General features: G+C 41.2%; 1 protein-coding gene across 1 annotated transcript in view; it reads right to left on the bottom strand.

The window, feature by feature from the left end:
• Positions 1–352: 352 nt before the first annotated feature.
• The window catches only part of tmtc2b (transmembrane O-mannosyltransferase targeting cadherins 2b), a 96983-nt gene continuing 69696 nt past the window's right edge, over positions 353–27639 (bottom strand). Inside the window, exons 5-12 of the mRNA XM_076733040.1 lie at positions 27387–27472; positions 25411–25595; positions 23764–23842; positions 20819–20940; positions 14273–14354; positions 13038–13152; positions 7765–7828; positions 353–2788 (exon numbers count right to left, since the gene is read on the bottom strand). Of these exons, the coding sequence (XP_076589155.1) occupies positions 2609–2788; positions 7765–7828; positions 13038–13152; positions 14273–14354; positions 20819–20940; positions 23764–23842; positions 25411–25595; positions 27387–27472 (913 nt within the window). The 3' untranslated portion in view covers positions 353–2608. The remainder of the gene's footprint in view (positions 2789–7764; positions 7829–13037; positions 13153–14272; positions 14355–20818; positions 20941–23763; positions 23843–25410; positions 25596–27386; positions 27473–27639) is intronic.

The following is a 27639-nucleotide window of genomic DNA, read 5'->3' as shown; positions in this document are numbered from 1 at the left end:
AATCAAAACACACCAGCCATATGTAGACACTGTGCTACCCCTTCCATATGGGAATATTTACATGTCTTCTTTGTTGTTCAAACATCAAAGTGGAGGAGATCCATTTGAGTTGACTTTATGACACATTTTAGCAAATTTGCAGGGGGGAACTTTAAATGCCTTGTAAAACCTGTTCCACAGAATGCAAGACCACCCCATTAAGTCTGATAGCCCACACGGATATAAAGGAAATCTGACGTAGAATCTGCTGCACAGTGTGAAGGGAACGAGTGTTTCTGGAGAATATTAAATCCATACATTAATCTGAAATGTAACCTGCTTGAAAAATGGCTGCACAGGACCCAGAACAAAAGCAGAACACCATAAATTTATTGTGGAAAAAAAAGCAACATTGGGAAGAAAAGTCTATTCTGGCAAATTGTTCATCTTTATATTACAAAAAGGAGAAAAAGGCTACAAATCTTGATAATTTATACAAATACAACAACTTTCAAAAATAAATCTTTAATTTAGTAAACGCTCTGTGAACACGTTTCTGCAATAACCCACCGTTTGAGATCCCTGAGCAGAGACACAGAGTGAAACGCTTTTTCTTTTCTTTTTCTTTTTTTTTTTTTTTTTTACATCTTCACTCAAGCAGTAACAATTATCAGTGTTTGTTCATAAACACTTTCTATACACACACAGGAGACATAAGCACGTGGTTGGACTATGGGGTATGGGGTATGTGAGGTGTGGGGCAGGAAAGAAAGTGAACTGTGAATATTTTACGTAACATATCACCAGTGACCGTCACAGTCAGAAACAGAGCAGTGTTGACACCAATGTGACTGCAACAAGTGACATATACATATTCAAAATGCTCCATTGTGGGTGCTGCTCTGTATTAATCCATACTGGGCCACTCAACTGTATTTGGACATCTGCTCACTTCATTTTACATGTAAAAACACAGTGCCAGCTGGTTCTGTTGCTAAGGTAACATAAAGCAATAACTTACAATGTATAAATGAGGAGGAGGTTTGTGGCCAATAACAAACAAATGATCACAAACACTGTACATATTCGTACTTCTGGGAAGGTGCCGTTTCACTTACTGTATGCTGACAACAACAAAACAAATAGATGTTGATTGCACAGAATATATACAAAATGAGACCTTAAGACTGAGTCTTGACAACATTGGAAATACTTCATGTCAAGAACCAAACTTGTTGAGTATCTGAGCCTCCTTTAAGTCTGGCTACTTTTTTTGCTGCATGATTCTTTGTATACTATACACAATGTAGGTATATATTAGGATTCATTTATACAAACACAATGAAATTAGTTTTATTCCAACAAAAACATAGGCATTAAAACATGTCCCTCAGACGTGCTATGTCTGTGTGTCATTCTGTGATGAAAAGGTGCACATCGGAATAGCTTTTGTATTTGGTTAGATGAACTTCAATTTGTTTCGGCTCCACACACTCGTATGTAAGAGCTTCAGGCGTGTGGGGAGAAGGCGTAATTAAAACTACCGTACCTGCCTCTTACCTGTGTGTGACTTCCACAGGAAGGTAGCTTAATATTTCCATTCATAGCTTCTTATTGTTGTCAACAAACATTTCAACGTGGTGACTTGGCTTCTTTGCCGGTGCAGAACAAGCAGTAGTGGTGAGAACACCACAGGTATGCTACTGTACACTGCTAAAGAAGATTCACACCTTTTATCATAAGGCATTACAATATGAAAGGAGGCCCATTTCCTTTGCTTTTGAGATTTCTTGGCAAAATCCAGCCTTCACAGAGCTTTTAGAGGCTGGTGTGCTACGTTAGCTACCAAATTAAATTCCCTTTTTCAGGTTTTCACCAAAGATGAGGATATACGCTATAAATGGTTTAACGATGATGGTGTTAATTTTCATATCTTCATTATGAAGTGTGTGAAATCTCATTAGCAAAACAAAGTGACCCACTGAGGATGTGAATGAGATTTTAGGGATTTACACTGGATTTATGCCATTACATTGATTTTGAATGCTATCCCATTCTTCATATTGCCTTATTTTATTCATTATCAAGATAGAACATCTGATCAGACAAATAACTTTATCAAATAGTGATGGAAAATACCCTGAGTACAGTGCTCTGAGATTCGTTTCTCTCTCTTCATATTTTATCTCACACTGCTCAGGGACAAATACCACCACTTTGAACTACAACTGCTTATTTGAAAAACCATAAATCATCACAAATGTTGAAGGATGTACCTATCTCACTTCAAGTTTAAGTGCTGTAGTTACAAAAGAGATTTAAAAAAAAAAGAAAAAAGTGTGGTTCCTGTGAGAGTACTAATTTTGAAGAATGTTCTAAACAGTCCAAATACCATGTAGCGCCTGCCAAACTGTGAGCAATGCTTCTGAGGAAAGCTGCTGGCCTGAGGTGTATGAAGAGCTCAGGAGTTATTAGAAGGGCTGTGCGGCACAATCATGGCCTCTCTGAGCAAACATCCTCCCTGAGTCTCCTCCATCTGTCCTGGATGACAAGAGCGAACGAGGAGCATGTAGGCCGTCTTTTCCTCCAGGTCTGGCGTACAGATGGCAGGTAGGTGGGCAGGGTGAGCTCAGGGGCTTGTGGTCCTCAGGCCCTGTTTCTCCATGATGTTCCACAGCTTACGCAAGTTGGACTGGGTGATGGTGTCATCTGGTTTCAGTTGAAGTGCTCGGAGGTAATTGGCTTCAGCTTCCTGCAGCTTCCCATTGAGGTGGAGGATCGCCCCCAGGTTCATCAAGGCTGCAGGATACTGAAACCAAAAAAAGGGATCTTGGTCATTTTAGGATTAGATCAGTTTCATACTGAGTACACCTCAGTGTAGCTTGAAGCTTTGTTCCAAAGATACACTGTCTTTTCTGCCCAAGAATAGCAACACAGGACTCTACCCTGTTATTGAGAGTACGAAGGTACAATGAGTGTAAACACAGTGATTCAGCTGCTGAGACAGAGTGAGCTGACACACAGGCAGTAAGAGCTGTTTACTCACCGCCAGTGCTTTGTGTACATTAGATGAAACAAAAAATTCCAATTTCATAACATCATAGGCCATGTGTGGATGTTTGATGAGATGAATAATGCAAATAAAGTCTATCTATTCACACTTTGAGGGTATATGTAATTCAGCCAGGAATGGAATTTGACCAGAAATCACTGAGTCGCAGCAAATAAATTGTTGTTTGGGCAACTGTCCATACAGATAATCTTTGAACATATGTTATTTCTGAAAGTTAGACCTTTATAAAACTTTAAGATATGAATCCTATTATAAAACCAAGGAAAACATCAATGTGAATGAATTCATAAAGTTATGGAAAAAAACAATTATTTTGTCCCTTTACAGAAAACAGTGTAAAAGAACATTTGGTCATTTTGTGAAACTATAGAGCAGACCAAACACGATATTGGTTCCTGTTTGTCGGATCACCCAGACTGTGTTTGGAGTTTGGTAACCATGCTGCTTTCCATGTCCCTGTGTCCTGTCATGTCAGAGGGAGCAACCACCACTTTGAAGTGGGTCTACATGAATATACTGTATATTCCTGCTGGTGCCGAGGGGCAAAATCATCATCAGTGTGACGGGTGGGTGAGTCATGAGAACATAAGTACAAGAAAAGTGTCTGGGGTGCAATCACAGGAAGACCATGAGGTACCCAGGGCAAGGGAGGGACCTCATCTGATCTCCATTTAAGTTTGAAGTGTGGAAAAGATGTCCCGTAACAAAGCTACTGTTTCACTGCTTGAGACCACTGTAATTTATGTAATTGTTACTCCTAGGAAACGAGGAATGTTCAAATAAAACAGTCTAAGTAAAAATGGCCAATCATGTACTTTTACTGCACTGTTTGTGACTTTTTTTCCCCTACAATCATCCGCTGATAAATCGGTGTCACATGGAATAGTACATGACTATGGCATCTTGACATTAACTGATGTATTCTACCACAAGCCTTAATTTTTTTCTCACGGCTGATTAACTATTCAAGAGTAATTCTCAGAGCAACACTCTTTGAATGAGTAATGTTTTTCTATGAATGTTACAAGAAATCATTGTAATGTTATGAGGAATGTGTGAAAATGTGAACATTCACAACAGCAGTGCGAGAGAACAATAGCAAGAGCGTAGAAAAACACAACAGCACAAAAGCTTCTGAAAGGACATCTGTAGTACCTTGCGCGGTACTACATTATGAAGACAAGGATAAGCAACTACAGATGACTATTTGAACCTAAACACCTGCCGTCCATGTATTACTGTGAGTCTGAAATTCATACTTTGCATTGTCAAGGCTTAAGTATTCATGTGTTGAGAATACTTCTTTGACAGGTTACGAAACACAACCACTCTCAGATTGTATGGCCATTTATCTTGCTTTATCCGAGCTGTAGGTTGTGTAAACTGCGCTCCTTTGCTCAACTGTTCCACTCTTGTCTAGCACAATTCTCAAAACATCTCTGTTTTTCCAGTGTCAAGGGTGAATGAGTGATGCCCCATGCATGAGAATTTCAATAGCAACAATATGTCCAATTGTGCTGCTTTGCCCATAGGGAGAATAAAATGAGTGAATAAATCAAAGAGTGTCTGGTATAATCCTACTGTCCCTTAGAGGAGTCACATCTTCCTTCAACACATATTAAACATGCTAACAGATGCCTTGGGCCAAGGTAAAGGCTGGCATGACCGACACCTCTAGTGTTGCTTACCGACCCCAAATATGTAGCATTGAAGTTACTTGACACCAATGTACTGCACTCACTGCATATTGTGCAATTACATTAATCCCCTAGCAAAACCAAATTTTCTGTGTTTCAATTGTTCACAGGAGCAGCCAGAGTTTTTGACTTTAATGGTTGAGGTAATTCTGAGGCTGTTAATTACCTTCAGTTTGACCCACCATTTGAAGGTCAAACCACAAAATAATGCTCGGGGATCAATTAGCAAGTCTGGGATTTTTACAACTCTGACTAATGCTAGGTAAAATATAAATGTTTATACATATGGACATAGTTGAAAGTGAGAGCGAAGTGGTCAGTGAATTCATAAGGTAACAGGACACGGAATAAACTGAGTCTTTTGAGTCACTAAATTAACAAACAGTCAACTAATCTGATTGCTGTTAAATGTACACAGGAGTGTTTCACTGACAATTCAAGCTTCTCGTATCGTTCTCTTCAGCCTACGGCAATACAGTGAAACTTTGCATTCACAAAATACAATTGACTGAAAGTTTTCCCTTACAAGTGACACAGGTTAATGGAAAGGCTAATGGGGAGAAAGAAGATTTTTTTTTTTTTTTTTTTTTTGCAGAAGTCAAAAACAAGGTCTGTGTAAGCATAATTCTGAAAAGGGTTTTGAGGACAGAAACTGAAAAGCTTTGTTCAGTCACTGGAGAGACCAATCTGGGTGGATAGTTTATGAGACGCTCACTTAAACAGACAAAATCCAATACTCCTGAAAGCCTTCTGAGATCGTCTAGGATAGATACTGATAAGTGGCGTAACAGATGAAGCCCTTTACAAAGACTCCTGGGTAGAAAATCAACTGACTCCTGGTTTTCCTCTCAGTGCAGTTGCAGCAGAGACTTGAAACATCTTTTTCTCTCGTCCATGTAAAACTTATCAATTCCTGAGTTTAGATTCCTTTCTCCACTCTACCCTGCAGGCTCCTACCTATCGTCACCCAAGCCTTCCGCCCCCCACATACAGCTAAGACTTTTGGGATTTCTACCCCTACTTCAGCATTTTTCCTCACCATTGCAACACTCTGCAAAATGTTACCTTGTCAGAAGCTTTCATTTTTTCCTCATGTTCTGCTGCTCTGTAACCTCTCTGCTTCCATACCCTTCCCAAAACTGGCATGTAGCAGCAGGGGCAAAGCCAGATGTGAAGCATATTAGCTTAGATTGTAAAGCAACATATGCTGTGAAGACTGTGAGACCTAAAGGTAAAGCTAAGTTGGGTAATGACCTGAACTTAATGACTCCAAATTGGTATTTAGGTAAAAAATACCGGCATGGAATGAGAAACTTTCAAAGGACAGATGTCATAGAGTGCAAAGATTGACCAACTCAAACCCAGCATCCGAAAGGATTTAGGTAATCTAGACAGAGGAAATTTTAGGACGAAGGGACTAAATCCTTTGAATGGAGGGAACTGTCCTCTCTTACTCAGAGCGAGCAAACATATGTGCTTAATATAAAACACCAGAGCCTTTGGAGAGTGAAGAGTCAAACCGCAGTAAAGCATGAAATGACAAATGAAGATGGACAGGGTACATGGCTTAAGTCAAGTCACATCGGACAGAACAAAGGATAATGGTAAAGAAGATGGATGAAGATGCTAAATTATAATGTGCCTCAGCTGTGAGCAATACACATGGCAAAAGGCAGCCAAGCCAAAGTGACCAAGTAGGGGCAAAAAAGTGCCTCTGTGTTTGGACATGGACATCAAATGCGTGTTTGTACAATTACAGATTCCAAGAAGCAGTAATGTGAACATTACACGGATCTGGCCCTGAAATAGAACTGTAAGAAACACAAACATCCTCAGCACATTTTTAGAGAGGAACATATTCATTGGGGGTGGCAAGACAGTGGCCTTCTCAATGGTCAACCCTCTCTTCACAATAACTTCCACGGCTCAAAGGCTCAAAGGCCTAGCGTAAGGTGAACTGTGCGTGACTCATGGATGTATGGTATTAATAATCCTGGAAACCAAACTCCAGCAGCCTGAACAAAGTGAAACAGACAAATTTAGCTTAATTTTGGAGGCCATTGTGGCTTTAAAGGTTTCTATGAGCTTGATGATGTTTTTTACCAATGAGCCAGAGCTTATCATGTCAAAAATCCACACCATCCCTTTAAGATTTCAAACCTTTATTTCACTCTAGATGTTCTTCAGCAGTCAGAGAGAAAAGTGAGCAGTGATCAGGTGTGAGAGCATCTTCACAGCAAAGAGGGGAGTTTGTGCTGCAATCCCACAATTCACCTTAAAATCTATGGTTCTCTTACATTATTTATGTTCTGTGTTTGAACTGAAGCAATGAAAATATAATTTTTCTTCCATCTGGGTTTAATTACATGTTGACAATAATTCTTTGGCAGAAGTTGAACACTAGATCGACACTGAGAACAACAAAGGGGATAGGAGCTCAATTTTATGGTTTCTGTGGAAATCTTAAATTTTATCCTTTTGTTATACTCAAGCTTTTGTTTGTCTTGTTGTTTGTCATTGTTTGTATATATTATAGTGAGGTTTCTGCATGCAGAACCAAACTTTGTCTGTATAACGTTGTCCGCATATATTTTGATCATTAATCCTGCACTGATTTCTTCTAATCAAGACACAGGAACAAACAGGGTGACCACATGCCAAACATATTTTGCTGCCTCTGCAGACCTCAATTAAACAACTTGACCCCCCTGTCAAAACTCTTAAAGAATGGACCCCATTCCTTTTCAAGATGTCAGTCCCCCGACTGAATGTTATTATCATTATTCTTTTCAATCTACTTAAGCTGACCTGTCCTTTGAAGTTGGTGATGGATGCTAGATAAACAAACCTCTGAGCTAAACCTAACCTCCATTTTTCTGCGATCCACTCATGATGAAGGCTGTTGTGATGAGGCAGACCGGACAGTAATATTGGAAAGCCATCCAAACTGTGGTTGCACAGTGTCCATCAGGGTACACATAATGGGCATGATTAGCTAGATGTGGTGGTACTCACATTGGGTCTCAGGGTTGCTGCTTGTCCGTAGTACTTCTCGGCGGCCTCATTTAGGCTGGCTTGTCTGCAAAGGGAAAATAGAGAGAGGCAGTCATTACTCATCTTTATTGCTCCTGGCTTCGGATGAGGCCTTGAACCCTGCGTGTTTACTGGCACTCAGGGGTCACTGAGAAAATAATGGGAGGGAACAGCACGACAGATGAGAAAAGCCGATCCAATGGCCTTTAGCTTTCTCGCTCGATATCATCGTTCAGTCTTCAGTCAACATCTGTGCTGAGCAGCGCAAAGCAACTACTTTCTGCTTTCATTGAATTGTGAGGTCAGGACATTTGGCTTATTGGGTACTTTAAGAAAACTCATCATCATCAGCAATTTTCAATGTACATTTCTGTTTACAGCTAGATTGTGGTTTGAGGCAAGATGGATACTGAGACACTGAAGGAATTCAAACCGAGTGGAAACACAAAATCATTTAATCATACTCTCATAACAACAGGGACAGCAGAGGAGATGGCACAGAAGCACCAAAACATGCAGTACATGCCACACTGCGACAAAAAAGGATTTTTGGGGCAGATGGCTTGTCGGCATGACTCCCTGGAACCACAAATACTTTGCTCCTGACGACAAAAACCCTGCAGTCAAGACAGGACTGTCCTATATACTGCTTCTTATCTTCTTTCTTAACCCGCTGCTCTGCCTACTGTTATACACAAACCTGTGGCTCCTCTGTTACAAGACACTTCCTGCTATTAATATTGTGGTATCTTAAAAAAAAAATCACCTTTATGGTGTGCAGCTGCATGCTATTCACTGATGGTAACAATTGTCTCATTGCAAGCAATTTAACTCTGACAAAGTCAAGGACAGAGTCAATGACGGCTGGCTGTGGAGCCCCTTAAGTTGCAGTGATCAAAGGAAGTGAGGCCGTTGGAACCACAGTTTCATTTATGCTGTCGCAGTCCATTAAGGGATCATCATCCATATGGTTCCACATAAAAGGCAAAGCTTTTATTTTAGGATTACCGGGTCAGTGGCATAAGTAAACACATAGTATTTATATTTGGTTTGAAAGACACTGTTTCATGTGTCCTGCCTTCTTTTTTTCTTCACTGATCAATGAGTAGACAATTAATGGTAATTATGTATTAATTATGCATGAAACTAATTTTTCATGTCAAGGGTCTTAATTAAAAAGCAAAATATCACATGCACAGAAAGTAATTCCACCAGGAGCTGAGAGACAATTGGTGATTCTAGAAACTGACATTTCAAACTATTTACTACTACTACTACACATTTGATATTTAAACAATGAAAATGAAAAAGTGTCTTTAACCAAATGTTCAGTGATAGAGAAAAGTGACCCAAAAGTAAGACTAAGAGTCCACAATCATATTAGCAGCTCTGTCTTTGAGCTAAATGCTAAGATCAGCATGCTAATATGATGTTTCGCAAGTATAATGTTTTCCATGTCCATCATCTTAGCTTAGTATGTTAGCATGCCAACATTTGCTAATTGGCACTAAACACAAAGAACAGCTGAGGCTCAACAGCATCGGGGGCAGTTTAGGGGTTCAGTATTTTGCCCAAGGATACTTCAGCATGTGGACTGCCGACGACAGGGAAAGAACCACCACCCTCCTGACTGGCAGACAACCGCTCTACCTCCTGAGCCACAGCCGCCCAGCCTACAGTTATCCTACATGTTAAGCACTTAAACTTACATACTTATATGCCGAACAATGTGCGACTGCTGTTTATTTTTTTCATATAACTGAATTTTTTCCAGCTCTGTTCCAAAGAAGCATTTTACATTCCAGAGGCGATCCAGACACCGACTCGCATTGCTGAATTTGTCCTAAGATTAGAAATGTGGGTGTCACGTCCAACCACAACCATATGTTTGTTTGCCAGCATAATATTTAGAAAGCACAACTGTATGAGAAAAAAAAGCACAAATCTAATTCTATAATATCATTATCACATTTATAAACACATTATCAGAGGAGGGCTGGAGAGTTGCCACACCATGGTCAAAGGAGCAGCTGGACCTCCTAGGGCTGTTTGACTGTGGGTTCTGAGAGTGCAGAAGACAATGGAGGCCAAGAATGTAAACCACTGCCTGGCTTTAAACCCAAGGAAGAGTCAGTGTGAGGTTACAAGAGTACAGGGAAAAGACAAGGAGAGGGATGGGAAAATGGAGTATGAATGAATAAAAAAAAAAATCCCTGGAGGAGAGTAATTCTTGACCATATTTCAAATCAGCAACTCAACCACTGATCTTTTTAGCCTGACATCTTGCCGTCTGGTTTATTAACCCCAGACATGCACAAATCACAGCACTGACAGCACTGCTAATAAGCGTGACATTGTTGGATACTAATAACTGAATGAACAAATTGCATTTTCAACAACAGCCAGATATTTGTGTTCAAACTGCAGCTGTCGCATCTGTCTCAAGCACAGAATTACATTTTAGAGCAAGACTGGCTCTGTTAGCTACACTACAAATGCTACACTGAACACAGACGTCTCCCCTGAGGGCAGTGATATATGTGCAGTACACCTAATGAAACTTGCAACCCATTTTCCTTTTACTACCATTTTAAGGTTATCAATTTAAACAAATTACACCTGGAAATTGGAAAAGCAAATATTCACAAACTGGCACACCAAACATCTGTGGAGATCCCCTTGTTTTCCCTTTTGTCTCCTGTGTTTTGCCTCCTATTTTGTCTCCTGTCTGTCTCTCCCCGTCTGTCTGGTCTAGGCTGTGTTAATGCAGGGCGTGACCGACAGGTCGCAGAATCGAGCAATCAGACCCATCTGCCTACTCAGTATGTAAGCATACAAGTTCAAGCCAGTATTCGAATCGTCAGTCTGCCTGCGTGGTAATGGTCAAGGACCAGTCATAGCTAATATCTTTTGACTTTTTTGCCTTGTCTGCTACCTGCCTTCCTGACTCCTTTTGTCTGTCTGTGCTCAGGTGCAAACCCCACACCTGTCTTCGTCTGTGCCCTGCCTATCTGCTCTCACCTGAAGAAACTGGACTTGTCGCTTCCTGGACTCAACACATCTGGATTCACCTGTTGCACATTCTCAAATTGTCAAATTAAAACTGTTAACCTTCCTTTGACTTCTGTCTCCTCTGTCAGAGCTCAGTATTTTAACAACATCATGAAATGCTAGTAAAATACAAACTAATATTTCAGATATGGTGTAACATATTATTCTACATGTAATATATTATTCTGTAAGACACGTGGTTTGGATGGGAATCGATGAGGTGAACATAACATGCTTGAATGTGATGTTTAGAGATTCAATTTCCCATGCTGTTGGTGTATATCTACAGATTTAACAATACTGAATAATGCCACAAGTTTTCACTTTCACTGAGACGTGACACATTAAAGGCAAGTCCAAGGACATCCCAAATGGCCTCAACATTAACCAACCATTCCGGTTTTACATTCACACTATAAAACAGAGCTAGTTTGATCAAAGAACGAAAAAAAGTTCAAAGGAGGCAGACAAAAATTTTTAGTTTGGAAGCAAGACGATCAAAAACCAAGGGCCCAAGAGAGCAATACAACATATTTGCACATCTGAGAGTGTCTGCCCCTGCTTTTACTCTCTTTTCCCGTGTAGATTTACTTTTGTCCCCACCAACCGAAGACCTTTCTGCATCTGCATCCAAGACAAACACATAAAGAACATGAGCTATGGAGGAGTGAGACCTCATGGCAAGCAGGCTTAGAAAAGTTCGGCCCCAGCACTGCTTGAAGCTCTCTTTAGTTGCCAGGGGTCTGGACCCTGGAAGAGGCTCTCAATACTGAAAGCTGTTGGTGGTGAAGATCCTGCGTGACCAGCCTGGTGGGGGAAGAGCTATGCATAAAGCAGCTGGGAAAAAATCTTACATAGAACTGTGGAGCAACGCTGTGCCGTTTGGTACAGCAGCAGCTGCTTTACCGCACTTTGGTGATTCAAAACATGGGTTAATGGTCTTAAAGGAATAGTTAGACATTTTCCAAAGTTGTGGCTGTATGCTAAATTTGAATCAATAGCCATCAGCTACTTAGCTTAGCTCAACACCTGAAGACTGGAAGCAAGAAAACAAAATCCACCCACCATCACCTCTAAAGCTCAATAATTAAAACCTGATGAAACCTGCTCAACTAGCTGAGTTGACTGTATCAGTGTAATATTTGAATTTACTTACATTTTACTGCTATGGTGGTTTTGTAGACATTTAGTCTGCAAAGCCACCTAGACAGGTTAGTTAACACCACTGTAGTTCTCCTCTCCATGTGGGAAATGTTGTTGCTGTCAGGAACAGATTTCCTCAACTTGGAATTACAACAAGGGGGCTGACGTGAACAGCTTTTCTGATTATAATTACTGCCTGAACCACGTGAAGCCTCCACCTCAACATGCCATTTTTACGTTTAGGCTTTTGTACAGCTTTATTTAACCAACATGTGTGTGCCAGGCTCGCCGTTTCTCCCTGCTTTTAGTATTTAAACTAGCTAAGCTCACCAGCTGCTGGTATGTGGCTTCATGAGAGCAGAATTGATTTTTCTCACCTAACTCTCTGCAAGAAAGAGAAGAAGCATATTCCCAAAATGCCTAGCTATTCCTTCAAAGATAACCCTTTCCTTTCAGCAGGCAGCTGTAAAAAGCCCTGTGTAGTTATGATGTGTTTAAAGAAGGAAACCACTCTCAGCCATGCTATATAATTGTGTAGGTTTATTCAGTCAGTGCGCCAGCATACTGTAAGTTGGCACATGGCTGTATTTACAAATTTCCACTTATGGCGTTTGTTCAGAAACACAACAGCTTGTGGGCTGCTACGGCTTTGCTGCTCAGGCTCATCAGCTGAACCGAGCACTGATTTGGTATGAATATGAGCCAGGGCCAACAGAGAAAGAGTGAGGTAGAGTGAGCATATGAAGATACATAACTGCACAGCACGCAAAGACAAACCAGCAGCTCTCGGGCTGGCACTGCAGCGAGAGAAGAGGATTACAAAGTACAGCCAAGTAAATCACACTGGCTGAGGAGTAATGTAAGCCCCTGGATAAACCATGCAGACAGTGGACCTCCCTCTCTCATACACAGCCTCCTTTCTACTCAGCCATGGAAAACTGTGGCCCACCCGTTTCAGCTACAAAGAATGAAATATATTCACTGTCTTTGTGCATGTGCTGGGGCAATGGAAATCATCAGATGTAAAGAAAAAAAAAGAAAAAGAGTACTCAAACACTCACCTGAGCATGTGGGCTGCACTGAAGACCACATCAAACTCCCCGCTGTCGAGGCGTGCAGCTTTCTCTGCCATCTCCGCTGCTTCCAGCAGCCGTGACTCTTCCAACAAAAACTGACCTGGCAGGGCAGGAGAGAACAGCATTGCTGTTAAAGCGCTGAGGGATCCCCACAGAGACACAGGGATACGCAGTCTGCAAGTGTTGCCTTTGGCCCTGATGAAGGGACAGCCTGGTCTGCCTCTGAAACAATATGCTGAAACACTAGATATGAGTGCAACATACCATCACTCTTTGGCCATCTCTCAGACCCATTTGTTCACATTATCCAATCTTGGTAGATTTGTTTCTTTAAAATGAAAATGTTCTTTGAGGAAGGTTTGTGTCTTTATTACGGGTGTGGCTGCATTGGCAGTCAACCTCTGTGGACCGGCTGAGTGAGATGGGATCGTGGAAGCCTGATAAGGCCATGAACTGAGGTGGACCTCTTGGTAAGGGCCAGGTTTAGAGAGGAATTAATACCCTGCTGACTTTGGTTAGCCACACTACTGTACCAGAATGCTAAACCACTATGTGAACCTAAGCATATTTTCCTTAATAACTGTGGATGAAACTGAAGCCATGAATACAGCCCTGAGGTGAGAGACAGATGTAAAGTGAGACTTCAGACCATGACTGAGAGTAAAATAGCTCCAGGTTACAAACAGCTCTGCAGTTATGGAGGGTTCATGATATATCAAACAAAATCTATGAGTAATAAAGGGAATACAGCCCCTGCATCAATAAACGCCAGTGCCCTATTTCCAAATATTCTACAAAGGTGGTCTGAGTATACAGACCTTGATATTGTAATTCCTCATGTGACAGCGTGACTTTTAAGAGAATATTGAAAGATTTAGTTCTCTACTTGTCAATCTGTTCAAACTCAATCTTCCTAGAAATTATTATTTGCATCAAATCAAAGAGAACAATTTGAGCAAATCATCCTCTCTTCTTGCGACTGTCCACTAGCCATGTGCAGACCGACACCACGGCTGATAGGAGGATGAGACGGCAAAGAGGTTAGCCGACACTGTCGTCCGAACAACCTGCCAAGTTGTGTAAATTCCTGCCTTTGTACACACAAGGGCAGCATATATGTGTTAAATAGCCAAATCAAATATTTGAGGATGTAAGAATAAAGTCAGGATATGTCAAATTGAATGTGAAAAAATATCTAACAAATACAAATCTATGCTTACCGTAATGCATGTAACAGTTTCCCTTTGTGGGATCGAGTTGGATGGCCTTCAGGAAGTACCTCTCTGCTTCTGTTTTCTGCCCCTGTGAGAGACGGATTAAACAGTGTCATTATTGTTTCAACTGCTCCTCAAAACTGCTCAGTATAAAAATACCACACTCAGCTCAAGGGCCAAAATACCTTTGTGTATACCTAATGTCCCTCTCCAAACCGCAGGCATACTTTAACAATAAATCTTAATAAATAGACATGAAACACATGGGCCACGACTGTTATTCTTTCAAGCTCGTGTGTCATCCTGTCAAAGTACACACTATCATGCTTGGCATGGCGGAGCAGACGGGGCAAAGGCTCATTCATTACACACTTTATCTGTGCAAATAACACTTCCAGAGCAGAACCGCAGATTGCCGGTGTGTGTGGCCCGACCACTATGAAGCAAGACAGAGAGCAGTGGATGTTAATGGAGCGGGAGGATGGAAAGGAGAGGACAGGAGAGAGGTCAAACGAGAGAGAAATGGTGAGCGTGACCATGTATCTATAGGGATCTTCAGCTTCACATAAGCACACACAGGTGCACGGCACACACACTGAGTTGTTTTTTATCAGTGTGTACAGTGTTGTTCCAGCCTTTAGAGAGATGAAAGAATCCATACTGGCAGGGTGAGCATTGCATGATGAGAGGAAGCATCCCTGAATCCCTGTGGACCTCAAGAGCTCCCTGAGGTCCTTTAGACTATGACATGCAACCAATCACAGCTCAAACAGAACAGAGCAGCTGGCCAATAGACGTGCCAGCTGGGACTCTGACACATCCCTGCTCTCAGTTGGGCACCAGATGCCATCTGATCAACAATTAACAATGTGCACTCATCTATAAAAGCTGATGTTTTAGCATTACCAATGCAACCATTAGTGTGTGATTCATTAATATGTAATGCCTTTGCATGAATAATAACATGTATTATTAGACTGAGTTGTACCAAGACTATGAAGGTTTAAGATAAAATGCCAACGAATCTGAAAAAATGGAGGATTAAATAAAGATTACATAAACCAGGACAAATAATGTATGTGAACTCAGTGTGAAACAGCAAATTCCTTCAGTTTAGCCAAACAGAAGAATGGACTCAAATCCAGTCAGTAGAGTGTTGCATTAATGACCGCATAATTAGTCAAGTGTACACATTTTCAGAGAGTAGTGGATTCAATACAAACATCATTTTCAAGTGTAAATGTCCTGGAAAATCAAGCCTGTGCTAAGTATGTTCAACAGAGTTGATGGTGTCCAAGCAGCGATCACAGTTCCAGTCTGAAAAGCATGATCAGTGTATTTTCATACTCTTATTCACAGATGTAGGAATGTGTATGTTTGAGGGTCAGCCAGTTTTAGAATAACAGAGGAGTACGTCTGTTTGTTAAACCTCCGAATTAAACTTTCACACACTGAAATGAGTTGCAGTTGTGAGTGGAGGGAAGATTTGAATTATGACAGGTAAATATATAAGTATATAATGGATACCATGTTCAGAGTGAGCTATATGACTGTTAGGAGTTAGGACCTCTAACAAGTAACTTGCTCATTACTCGTGTTACGCCCCCTTTGTGCAAAGAGAGGAAAACAGAGCCGATAACACGACAATTATAATATCTGAAAGAGTCAAAGTAGAAGTGAAAACAAAAGTGCTTTATTCTTAGCTCACGAACATAAAGGAACTCTTAACAAGTGTATGCAAACATTCCTTTTAGTGAGGGCTCTGAATGATGATAGGCCAGCTCAACAAGGGAACCAATGAGCAACACAGGTAGAAACCAATCACGTTGTTAGCACCTGGAGAGCAAGCAGGGGAGGGGGAGAGAAAGAAAACAGGGGGAAGAAAAGCACACACCCTGCAGGCCCTTTGCCGCTGCCTGGCACGCAACAACTCTTAAAAGAAATGTTATTACAGTTCAGTCCCTAGAGAGGCAATTTGTTACACTACTTGTTATATTACTTTGCTGTTGAAGCCTCTTAAACTGGCCACTGCATTCTCTTTCATCTTCCAAATATCTGGATTATAACGCACTTGGCTCACCTGTATGTCTATGAATAATCATGAAAACCATTAAGCCTGATGCTCAATTTTCTTGTTGTTTTTCTCAGCAAAGCTAACGACTCCACTGCTTATTATCTGAGACATTTCTTTATTCAACAATTTTTTTGCTCAGGGAAGGTTTGTGCTAAAGCTCTGATACAAATTTAATTGAAATTTCAGTGTCTCTTCTGCTGCAAAAATACGCATTGCCCAGAGGGAAGAGTATAGCCAATGTGCTGCACATGTCTAGGAAGCTACTGCAACAGTCAGTAATAAAAAATGAAATGAAGCAAAAATATAGGCTCAGGATCTTGGGCTTGATCTTAAATTTGGTAGCATGCATCTGGATCAGTCGAGTCGGGTTCAGGTCTCAGTTTTAGGCCTGTGCAGAACTTCATTGTGTGCGAACAATGCTAAGAGTCTACAACCATGCTAGCAGCTCTGTGATGCTATATTTAAGCACTGTGGTGCTTTGAGCTTAATGCTAACAAGCTCAAAATGAATATGTTGCATCTTAGTTTAGTGTGGTATAATGCTAACATTTGCTAATTAGACTGAAGGTACAGCTGAGGCTGGATTTTTACCAGGTATTCAGGCAGATACAGTAGTTTGCTCATTAACCAGAGTATTGGAAAGTCTTGGCAATGTGGACTAATGAGATTTTCCTCAGTCAAGCATTAGACTTTCAGAATGGAAAGGCATCTTTAGTTATTTGTTTGCAACCCAGGATTTTTCTTCCTAAAGTGAAACCCGAAAACTGGCAAAAAAAAGTGACACTAGTGCTAATGGAAGGTGGAAATGACAAAGTCCAGGATCAATGGAACCCACAGCCAGCTCACTTGCTGTCACTTTCCACATTCTGTGACATGACTGCTTTTTCTTTGACTAAATATATCCACTTCTCACTCTAGTCAGCTCATTGTGTGAATACAATATCCTCCCTATTGTCACAGACGTGCTGAGTTTAGTGGTGCATGCCTCACACATTTAAATCTCCTGATGAAATCAGATAAACTGCAGATGTAGCTCTGGCTCTGTTGACGCCAAGGTGATTATGAATGAAGCCTGCATTGTATTAGCTGAGGAAATGACAAGTAGATGACTGAATCCAATATTGCTAACATCAAGGCGGCCATGTCCATCTCTGACCTGCTGTGTGTACAGAGAGCCTGAAACACATCCTGATCCCTGGTGTGTCAGCAGAAGTGTGGAGAGGTCAGCATAGTGGGATACTGACCTATGTGATTAACTCCCTCACCCACAAATCACAGCAATTCCTTGCTTTCTGCGGCTCAGCTACAGCTCAGCTCCACTGTCCTCCTCTCACCGTTCTCTGACCCTGCTGCCAAGCCTTATCTCACAGCCTCTGCACCTCTCCCACAGGGATCTGAACCTCAAAACCCCTGACAGTATCTGAAGCATCTTCATCACTCAAAGTGGTGCCACAGGGAGTGCGGAGGTAGGGAATGAAAGAGGCGGGGGTGGGGGGGTGGGCAGGTCGACTTCCTGCACTGGTTTTGATCTGGCTTAAATGCTGGTGTTTCCAACATTTCAAGTATATTTCTTTATTTAATTTTTTTTTCCAATGGGTAAAGAAGCTCTAACTTTGTCCAAAACAAATAAGTTCCCTGCTTTGATGGCATTATTTGCACTCACAGGATCACGGGGACTCATAGCCCCTCAACTACCATCTGTCATGGTCAGAAAGCTACAGATATTCATCCCTGCAGGTTTAAGCTCTACTTTGCTCCAAAATCAATAACAGTTTCTTAAATAAAATGAGCTTCTCTTCACAGCCCACTGAATTCTTCCCCGAATCCACCTCACCAAGTCTCAACCTCTAAAGACTTGTGTTGCTCCCCTAGATTGTCCTCGCTGTGCTTGGTTTCAGATAGTTTTTGATGCCCATTGGCTTTTGTACAGAGAGGAATTCATGTCAGCTTAACAAGCAACTTTTATCCATGCTGTCATCTGATCTGTTCTTTATGCTGACCATCAGTCTGACTTCAGATGGAAAAATCAATTGAGTGTGCTGCTGGAGTTCAATTTAATTTAGACACACAATGACCTACAACTGTAAGACTGCTTCACTGAGGAAAAACTATGTAACAGCATCACAGAGCCACAGATGTTCGTGACAGCACAAGAGAAAAATTAGACAAGAGGATTTCTTTCTTTTGACAAGAAAGACAGTAAGCACATTTCCCAAAATGTGCCAGATGTTATGAAGCCTGGCCAACCACAATGTGTCCTTTTCACACTTGTGTTTTTGTACGAATTAAACAAATGAGAAGCAATGTGTTAATTCGTTTAAGTGCTCACAGGCTGCCAGTGGTAGCTTCATTTTTGCCGTACAGATTGGAGAGAGGTATTAATCTTCTAAGATAAAGTAAAATAAAAGTTTTTTTTCATTTTTTCCCCTTTTCAAGTTTTGGTAGATGATCTGCATGTAGAATTCTTCCACACACATCAGTTGTGAAAGTAATAATTTTAGTTACTATAAATGAAAAGAACTTGAAAAAGACTCTGTTTCCATCGAGGAAATGAAGAGGGACAGGGTCGGGAAGACTCTAGTCTTTCTGTGGAAATCCAGATCCCACTGCTCGAGGCTTCTGAACACATTTACTTCCTTTCATTAGGGCTCAGACTGTGGGAGACGGGGTGTCAGCTGAAGGACCCCACCTTTCTTTTGACCCTCTGTGCAACTCCATCTAATTTGATTATTTATCTTCTGACAGTCCTTTTCAGCTTGAGCTGCTCTGCTCTCTCTCACTGCTTTTGGTCAGCTTTTCTCCAAATACGCTGAGCGAGCTGTGATCTGTAATGGATGACTGTATGACCTGACCACATGACCACCTTCCTGTAAACTCGGGGACTCTTCTTCTGCCCTCAAGACCTTCCCTCAGCGATGGCGGTGTCATTGGTTATTGAAGCACAGGTCAGCCGTGTGACCCTTAGAGGATATTATAGATATAGAGTTCTTTCTTGACAGTGTTCAGAGATAACCACCTTCACTCATTGTGCTCTCATGCTCACCCTCTTTCAATCTCTTCCTTCTCTCCCACCCACACTATTAACGAACTGTAGGGACATCGGGGCATTATGACCATCAGTAAAGTGGTAGAGAGAACAGATGGAAAGCCAGCAGAGATCAGAGAGTACACGTAGAGAATGAGAACTGGTTCAAGGAAGCAAGAAGGTGGACGATGTGAGGTCAGACATGGACGAGGCAGTAAAGCAGACCTGAGACCAGAATTGATTTAATACAGTAGACCAGCAGAAATATCTCTGAATGGGATGTGATTGATTAACATTCATCCTAAAGCTGGATTTATAGTTTAATCAAGGGGTTAGCTGGAGAAGATTTGGATTTATTGCTGAGCACTGAATTTCACCTGTTGATATCACCACCACAGCACTAGATGCAGGTATAATACATGATCAAGCAGCACTGGGCTTTGGTCAGTGTAAATCCCATATAGCAGTGACATAGCTGTCAACACTGAGATTTGAAAATATGGGAAATTGTCCGTTGTCCCCACCCTGGGTCGTTACACCACCCTTGCCCCCGCATCCCCCTGACATTTAGAGAGGGGTACACACAGTGAATCCTAAAATCACCACTAGGCAATCACTTGTTTCTTCTTCTTCTTCCTCTTCCTCTCCTTGTCCTTCACAGTTTGAGTGAATGACTTGCTTATCATTTCACCATGACTACCACCAACAGCCCATTGTGTTTCTATTCATTCATGCATACAGGATGAGGATTGTGGGGAGCAGAAGGGCTGCAGTGTAATCACTTTATCAGATGGACTAGGGAGACGACCACTGAGAGTCTTTATTTAACTTCCTTAATGTTGTCCTCACTCTCAACAAACTCCACCAGCATCAGAAACATGGAGGGGAAAACACAAGCAGCCAGTGACTGTTCTCTCCGTTGAGGCCATAGCCCTGATATGTTATTATGTTCTCGAGGTGCACGTCAGCTAGGCTGTGGCCTACAGTGCAACCACAGACCCTCCATACATACGGTGTAATGCAGAGGTATAAATACAGCTTACACTTAACACTTAATCTTGAGCTGTACAAGCTGCCCAGTGTTTAGGAGAAAGTGATTGTGTATTAGATATTTCATTTATGTGACTGAGATTTGCTGAAAAACACCAAACATTCAGTGACTGTCTACTGACTATGACCACAAGTCAGTGAACAGATTCAGCTATGTCACAAAGATTGTTAAAAAGTTAATGAACATTAGCCACTATAAGCTAGTGGTCATGCCAGACCAAGAAAGGCTGTGGCAGCAAGATCACTGACGCAATGTACTGGAGTGTATCGAAGCAAGCAGGAGCGGGTTTTGTTTCTTATGAATTCAACTTTGAATTTGTAAAATAAAGAATTAGTTATTTCTTCCTTCTAAAGTAACATTGCTTAACCTTGAATGGAGGATGACACAAAAAGCCCAGTCTTACCGTCATAGCCAGGAGTTTGCCATAAGTGAGGTGTGCAGGAATGTGGTCCGGCTTGGCTCGCAGGGATTCTCTGTACCAGTGTTCAGCTTCAGTCAGCCTGTTCAGTCTTATGTAGGCCTCTCCTGTGAGAGCAAAATAAGGGTCGAGTCAGGGGTCAAGCTAGCAGAGGTTAAGACATCATTCTCTTCCCCATTGTTCCCATGTGCTGAGGGTTTCATGACAATGAGACCAGACCTCAATCCACAAAATCCAGCCTAAAACTCCATGTTGTTTGATATTTTTTACTCGTGTATCTGGCACAGAGCTAAGAGAAACTGCTGCAGAAACAATTTACAACAAACAATTAGACCTACTTTTGATGCCTTTCTCAGCAGTAAGCCTTTGAGATCCAACAAGTAATGAACATTTAAGTCATTGTAGGTGTTATTTATTTATTTATGAAAAGTGAAATAAGCTATATTTGTTGGCTTAAAAAAAAAAATGACAGGAGAAGATTACTGAGTCTATAACACACTCCCTCACTCTGCCTGATCTGTCAGACATCACACAACACCTCCCCCCCCACCACCAGATCTGACCCTCTGCCTGCTAACACCTGAGAAAACAATAACCTCTCTTTCAGAGCCATCGAATAACACTTGTATTATTGCAAGAATTCGACAACATCAGTTGGTAATTGGACACAACACAGTTAAAATCAACATTACTACATATGGAGGGGAAGAGACTGAATGTATCCCAGTTGTTAAAATGTCACGAGAGCCTGGTAACACGGTGTGTATTTAAAATGAGTGGACAGGTTGTTCAGGCTGGAGTGGACTGAAACTTTAATTCCATGAGGATTAGGGCTAATCACTGATCCCTGATTGGGAACTGTGATAAGCAACAGGTGTCACACACACGTAATCACAACTCGGGGACCTATTTAATGATTTGAAAACACACTTTCTCCTTTTAATGAGCGACAACCCTGAGGAATGATACCTCTTAAGGCACAAGCATGTAAAAGACATCACATTTAAGAAATAACTTCCTTTTATTGTGAAAAAAATGAAAGCAGCAGATAGAAGAGCTTTCCTTCAGGTTTTAAATGAATACATGGGAATATGCTTTCAAGATGATATCCATCAGTGCAGCCTTATGTTTCAGATTTAAGTACTGGAAATCCATAATATTGTAGCCACAAAAATCAAAAACGTCCTTGTCAACAGCTTACATTAAATACAGCAAAATAATGGATTAGAGATTATCGCAAATTTGATACAGATCAGTCTGCATACTGTTGCAATATAGAGAAATTTCTTAAAGTTTCCTAGACTCCCATGGCCTGCTTCCTTCCAAACTGAGACTGATACTATTTGACAAAGGGAAGAATTGAGAGCACTGCATGTTTTTTTCTTTTTTAATAAATCGTCTGTGTTTAATAGACAGGATTATCTGGATTTCAGAGATTTACCACCAACCCGAGGCACTGCACTATTTAATAAAATGTATGTTCAGGTCTTGTTTGACATGACCTCATTCATTTGTTGATGGGTTTAAAAGCAGCCAAAATACTTGTCTCGCCTTGCTGGCAGCAGACCTCTGTATGAGATTAGCACAAACATCAACTTGCAATTAGAAGTGACATTGAAAACCAGCTCCTCAGAGTGGAACATTCCTCAGCCCACCAGAGAGTGCTGGAGCGAGACCAGCAGGGTGCAGATTACCACCCAGGTCTGCATCTGATGAAAGCCTCTGCTCTTTGGCGTCTGACAAACAGCATGAGTGCTGCACAGTGACTGAAACTGGAAATACGTATGAGCAGGTGTGCCAAATGTGCAAATCAGTTCAGTGAGGAAACAACGCTAAGCTGCAGAAATCACAGATCCCTGGCTCAGCGCCTCCGTTACAGTCGCAGCTCTGCTCCTTAACGGTGACTGGAGCTTTCATCAACATTTTGACATAATCTCAGATGCTCTGTCAAATCGCATTTTGCCAACACATAAGTGAACCTGTGGCACTACCTAGTCTGGATTATAGACGAGTTTCAAGTGTGTGTTTGTATGTGTGTGCGTATGTACCTGCATGCGTGCAAAAGAGAGAGAAAGCAGGAGGGAGACAGAAAAAAAGCAGCTATTATGACTCTGAAAGCAGCTGCTCTACAGCTGCAATCTAACAAGCTGTTCTTGTAGTGAAAAGCAAATTAACACTAATAACATGATATTGTAAACCATATCACTGTCTGGTCAAAACGCTGTTAAACAGCATTAATTCAAAAATCACTGCTATAAATACATAGAAAAGCTTGTTTGACACTCATTTTACTTCATTCTACTACTACTTCATTCTAGTACTCAGACTTTTTTGCAGCATATTTTAGGCCAGGCTTAATCAGAAAGATACAGATTATGTAAGGACTTACATCGAGCCTCAGGTTAACTAGAAACCCAGGGTTAACATCTGAATCCTCAAGGCACAAGTGGAATGTCAAACGATAACATGTCTATACATAAAAATATCGAATCATTAATGGAATTTTTCAATCACAAAAAAAAGATCATTGGCTTTGTTCCACTTCTTTTAACCTGCATTTTTGGGGCAAATTCTACAAAGTCTGTTATGTCCCTGCTGCACAGAATGTGTTAGTGAGCCCTGAGCAATCCTACATTCAAAGCTGCTTGTGTAAAGAGCTACTGGGGTCTTACTTGCAATTAGTAATCCCTAATGCTTACTGAAAGTTTGGTTGAGTTGTGATGCTGCCTGATCCAGAAGAAACACAAAGGTTATTTGCTTTAAGGGACCCACAGCAACAAAGTAAAACAAATATTCCAGATGTATAGCTGCCAAATCCAAAACACTCCTTATCGCTCTGTTCCACTGTTCCATTTTTCCTGCACTCAAAACAACAGATTTTATGCTTAATTCTTGAAAAAAAAAAAAAAAAAAAAAAAAGCAATTCTTACCCATCATGTTGTAGAGGCTCTGTGGTGCAAATTGTCTTGGCATTTTCTGTATTGCTTCTTTAAACACTGTGAGGGCCTCCTGTGAATGAAACAAATAAAAAAAGAAGGTGGGGGATGTTTGCATTAGAGAGCAGGGAGACCCCACCAGAGAAACTGGCGTTGGAGCAACAAGTCATTCCTCCCCTGCAGCCAGGGCCCTGACACTGTGAATACACAGCGTGGAATTGGGGGTCGCTGGGAGGCTGGCTCATAGAGAGTAGAGCAGAAAGGGTCTATCCGCAGTGTCACGGCTGTTAAGACGACTACAGCGGTGTCACATATTAGCCCTGGTATGTATTGAGCGGAGGTACTGCGATTCACCTCAGAGTTTAAATGGCAGGGGGAGCTGGAACTACTTTACTGCTGAAGGAAATGTTGTGGTTAGAGGTCGGAGGAAGTGGGACTGCTCCCTTTCTCCAGCACGCCAACAATTTATAAAAGCCTTTATTGAATCTGCAGTACTACTGCTTCAGTCCTGATTGAATCAGCAGCATCAGTGCTTGTGTATAATATAAATGTGCAGCACTGGAAAACCAGTTATTTTTGCCAGCACTGTGGGTCTTTCGGGGCATGAAAGCGAGTGAATTTGTTAGAAACAGTCTGAAGACTATCTGCACAAAACACTGTGTCCCCTATGACACAGGCAATTTTGGAACATGTCCATATAAAGCCGAGCATTTTCTCAGTGTCCTCCCAAGGCTCTTTAGTCAGCTGCCTGTATTTTATCTCACTTCGCTACGTTTTTATATTTTCCAGCATGTATGTGAAGGAGCAGTCTTTGAACTCCCATGTTAGCAATGTGCCGGTTTGTAAGATGAGTATGTTACAGATATGTTGCAAAATACATAAATATGAGCCAAAATACATTAAGTGAGCACCGTATTAGGTACACCCGTATAATCAATTGCAATTCAACAGAACAGCCCTGGCATATATTCTATGTTTAGAAAGTTTATAATGTGGAATGCTGACATTGTTGGAAATGTGTAAATTCAATTTTGTTTATTACTGAGGTTATAGTTAAAGGTAGTGTCATACTGGACTACATTATATTGAGAGGTTTCTTTTGTCAACCCTATTTACATATACAAGGGGGTCCAAATAATCAAAACACCCTGAATATAACGCAGTCAGACAAAACCCTTGCTAACTATGAGCTCAATGCTGAAACATATGGCAGAACAGTTGTATTGGCCACTTAAAGAATGTCGTGTGTGTCCATGTGGTGCATTTTATGGTGTTTCTTATTCTATATCCTGACAAGCTATGATTATCACTGACAAATAACATACTGGCTTTCCCAACCGCACTCACTAGCTTCATTAATAAACATAAATATAGATGTTATTCTAGCTATTCAACAGTGAGGTAATAACCATTGTGCTCACATCTGGGAATTAGTGTAACTCAGCACTTAGCTAAGTCTAATATACAAGTTTCTATATTGAAAACTGATGCTTTCAATGGACTTAAATGATGTCCCATCAACAGTACTGTGGAGTTACGTGAATGTAATGCTAATGCCAAAATATACTGAAACATACATGTATCTCTCAGGATTTTCTAAGCAAACTGTTAAATGTATTTTTCTGCAGTTTGGGTCGTTACCTCTTGGTGTCCCTGTTCGTGGAGCAGCTTGCCCAGGTTGTACAAGCAGCTGGTGACTGAGCTCTTGTGGGCGTGGGGGTCCTTCAGGTTCTCATCTGGGATATCAGCGCAGGTCAGGAAGGTGCGCTTGGCCTCATCCAGGCGACCCTGATTCATCAGGATGATGCCTGTGTTCAAGTAGGCCGCTGATGGCAAAACAAAACTTTAGTGTTAGTTCAGCCAGAGCTCTTGAATTCAGCTTGCATCAGCTGATTAGATCAGCTGTTTGCTTCATGCTTAAGAATCTGGATTTCGCTATAACCTCACTAATTTACTCTACTGATATGTTCATGCCAACTGTTTGCTACCGCAGCTTCATCAACATCCCAACATCATCATGTGATATCTAGCTCGGTTTTGTTGATTTAACAAAGATTTAATCTTCCTCTATGTGTTTATTAAGAGGGATCAGATCTCCCAGCAGAAGCCTGGCTGGATTCTTTGAGAACCCCCTCAAAGACAAGAGCCTCTTCAGCCAAATCTGTGATTAACAATTTTAAGTCAGAGAGATCAACTGTACTGAAAAGATGAGTAATGGTCATTTCTAAATGTAATCTTTGAGGTGGAACAATAAACCACTGTTGATCACATTTATCCTTCACTGTAAATTGACCATTGCATGACCATTGCATGTATCCTGTGGGGATACTTTGGATAGTTGCTAAACTTTTCCTTGAGCAGTCAAAGACAGCATTTCATGATCAATACGTAGCAGAGAGTAATTAGTCTCTGTGGACCTGCTTCTCTAAACAACTTCCTATCAAGTCTGGCTGTCGGAATAAATTAACAAGAAAAAGCAGATCAATCTGGAAAGCTCCTCTATAGGGTGTTGACATATAATCAAGTCAAAGGGTGGCTGAGAATCAAACAGCATTTTTCCCCTCCCAAACAAGTTATCTTCTTCCTCTTCTGTCCTTAGGATTTGTTATCTCAAAACCTGACATTATTTTACTCCACATCCTTACACCTCATTGTCTGATCTGTCCTACATGATAATACATCGGTGGGTCAATATCTAGACTTTTGTCTGGATCTGCACTGAAATAAGAGCAGATAAGACAGACCAGAGAGACAAAAGCAAGTTTTTTTTCCCCATCAGCCTTCTAAACTGATGTTCTATGTGCAGAAAATGCGCCAGAAATCAATAGCACTTTATCACAGAACAGGATAGCTTTGCATATTAAATCAAGCTATGCTACAGTTTGCACTAGTTAGCTCCCCATTAGGCAGTGAGTAATGGTGTAACCTTGAAAAACACTTTAACTGTCACATTCTAATTCTGCTTTCAACATGTCTGCTGTTTAAGGTAATTAATTAAACTTGTAATCGGCCATAACAGATTGAATAATTGCACGCTGAAAGAAAATTTTCTAGTCTAACTGGGATCTTGATTAGGTCTATAATTAATCCTGGGAAGAAAGGAAGAGACTCTTAAGATTCTCTCTTTATCTGTCATTGACTGATGCCTGGAACAATGGGGAGCTAATTTACTGCATGATCAGGTAAGATTGTGGGTGATTCGTACTAATCAGGGAGTGAAACTGCTGAAGATGACACCGTATGGAAAATTTAATTCAAGGAAAAGCAGAAAAAAACTGTGTTGAATTCTCATGGGAAGGTGAGGAAGAGTGAGCAAAAAGGAAGGAGCGACGTACTAATGCTGACAGGAACTAGAAGATGCAGGATGTAGGAGGGATGAGATGAAATGAGAGTGTCATGGCCTGGATTCATAATAAATGACATCATGCCATCGCTCGATCTGTTGACACGACTTTTCTGCTGCAGCTGTGTTGAATTCAGCTGTATCCCCGCTGCCCTTTGCCACCTATTCCTCTCCCTCCACATAACTACAGCCTGTGTTCAGCGTTGCCTGGACACAGCACAGCCACAACCACAAGAGCTGGAGATTGTCAATAAAAAAGAAGAGCTGTACTTACAAGCCAGAGTTGGCCGGCTCCCAATGGCCAGCTTATAGTAGTGGAGAGCCTCTGAGAATTTGTTGCTCTCCTGCAGCAGCAAACCACTGGAACAGACAAAAGGAAAGATGGTACAGACAGTTTGGAGTTTAAAAAACTCAAAAGGGGAGATGTTGAAACTTAAAAAGCCTCTGTTAGGATTAGACAAGAACACAAGCGTCTGATTAAACTGAGGAGGAGGATTTAGATCTCAGCAAACAACAGACATTTGAGC

This window comes from Chaetodon auriga, chromosome 6, assembly GCF_051107435.1.
Source record: "Chaetodon auriga isolate fChaAug3 chromosome 6, fChaAug3.hap1, whole genome shotgun sequence".
In the NCBI taxonomy this organism is placed as follows: Eukaryota; Metazoa; Chordata; class Actinopteri; order Chaetodontiformes; family Chaetodontidae; genus Chaetodon; species Chaetodon auriga.
Note: the sequence above shows the minus strand (reverse complement) of the source record. Positions and strands in the feature narration are given on the sequence as shown.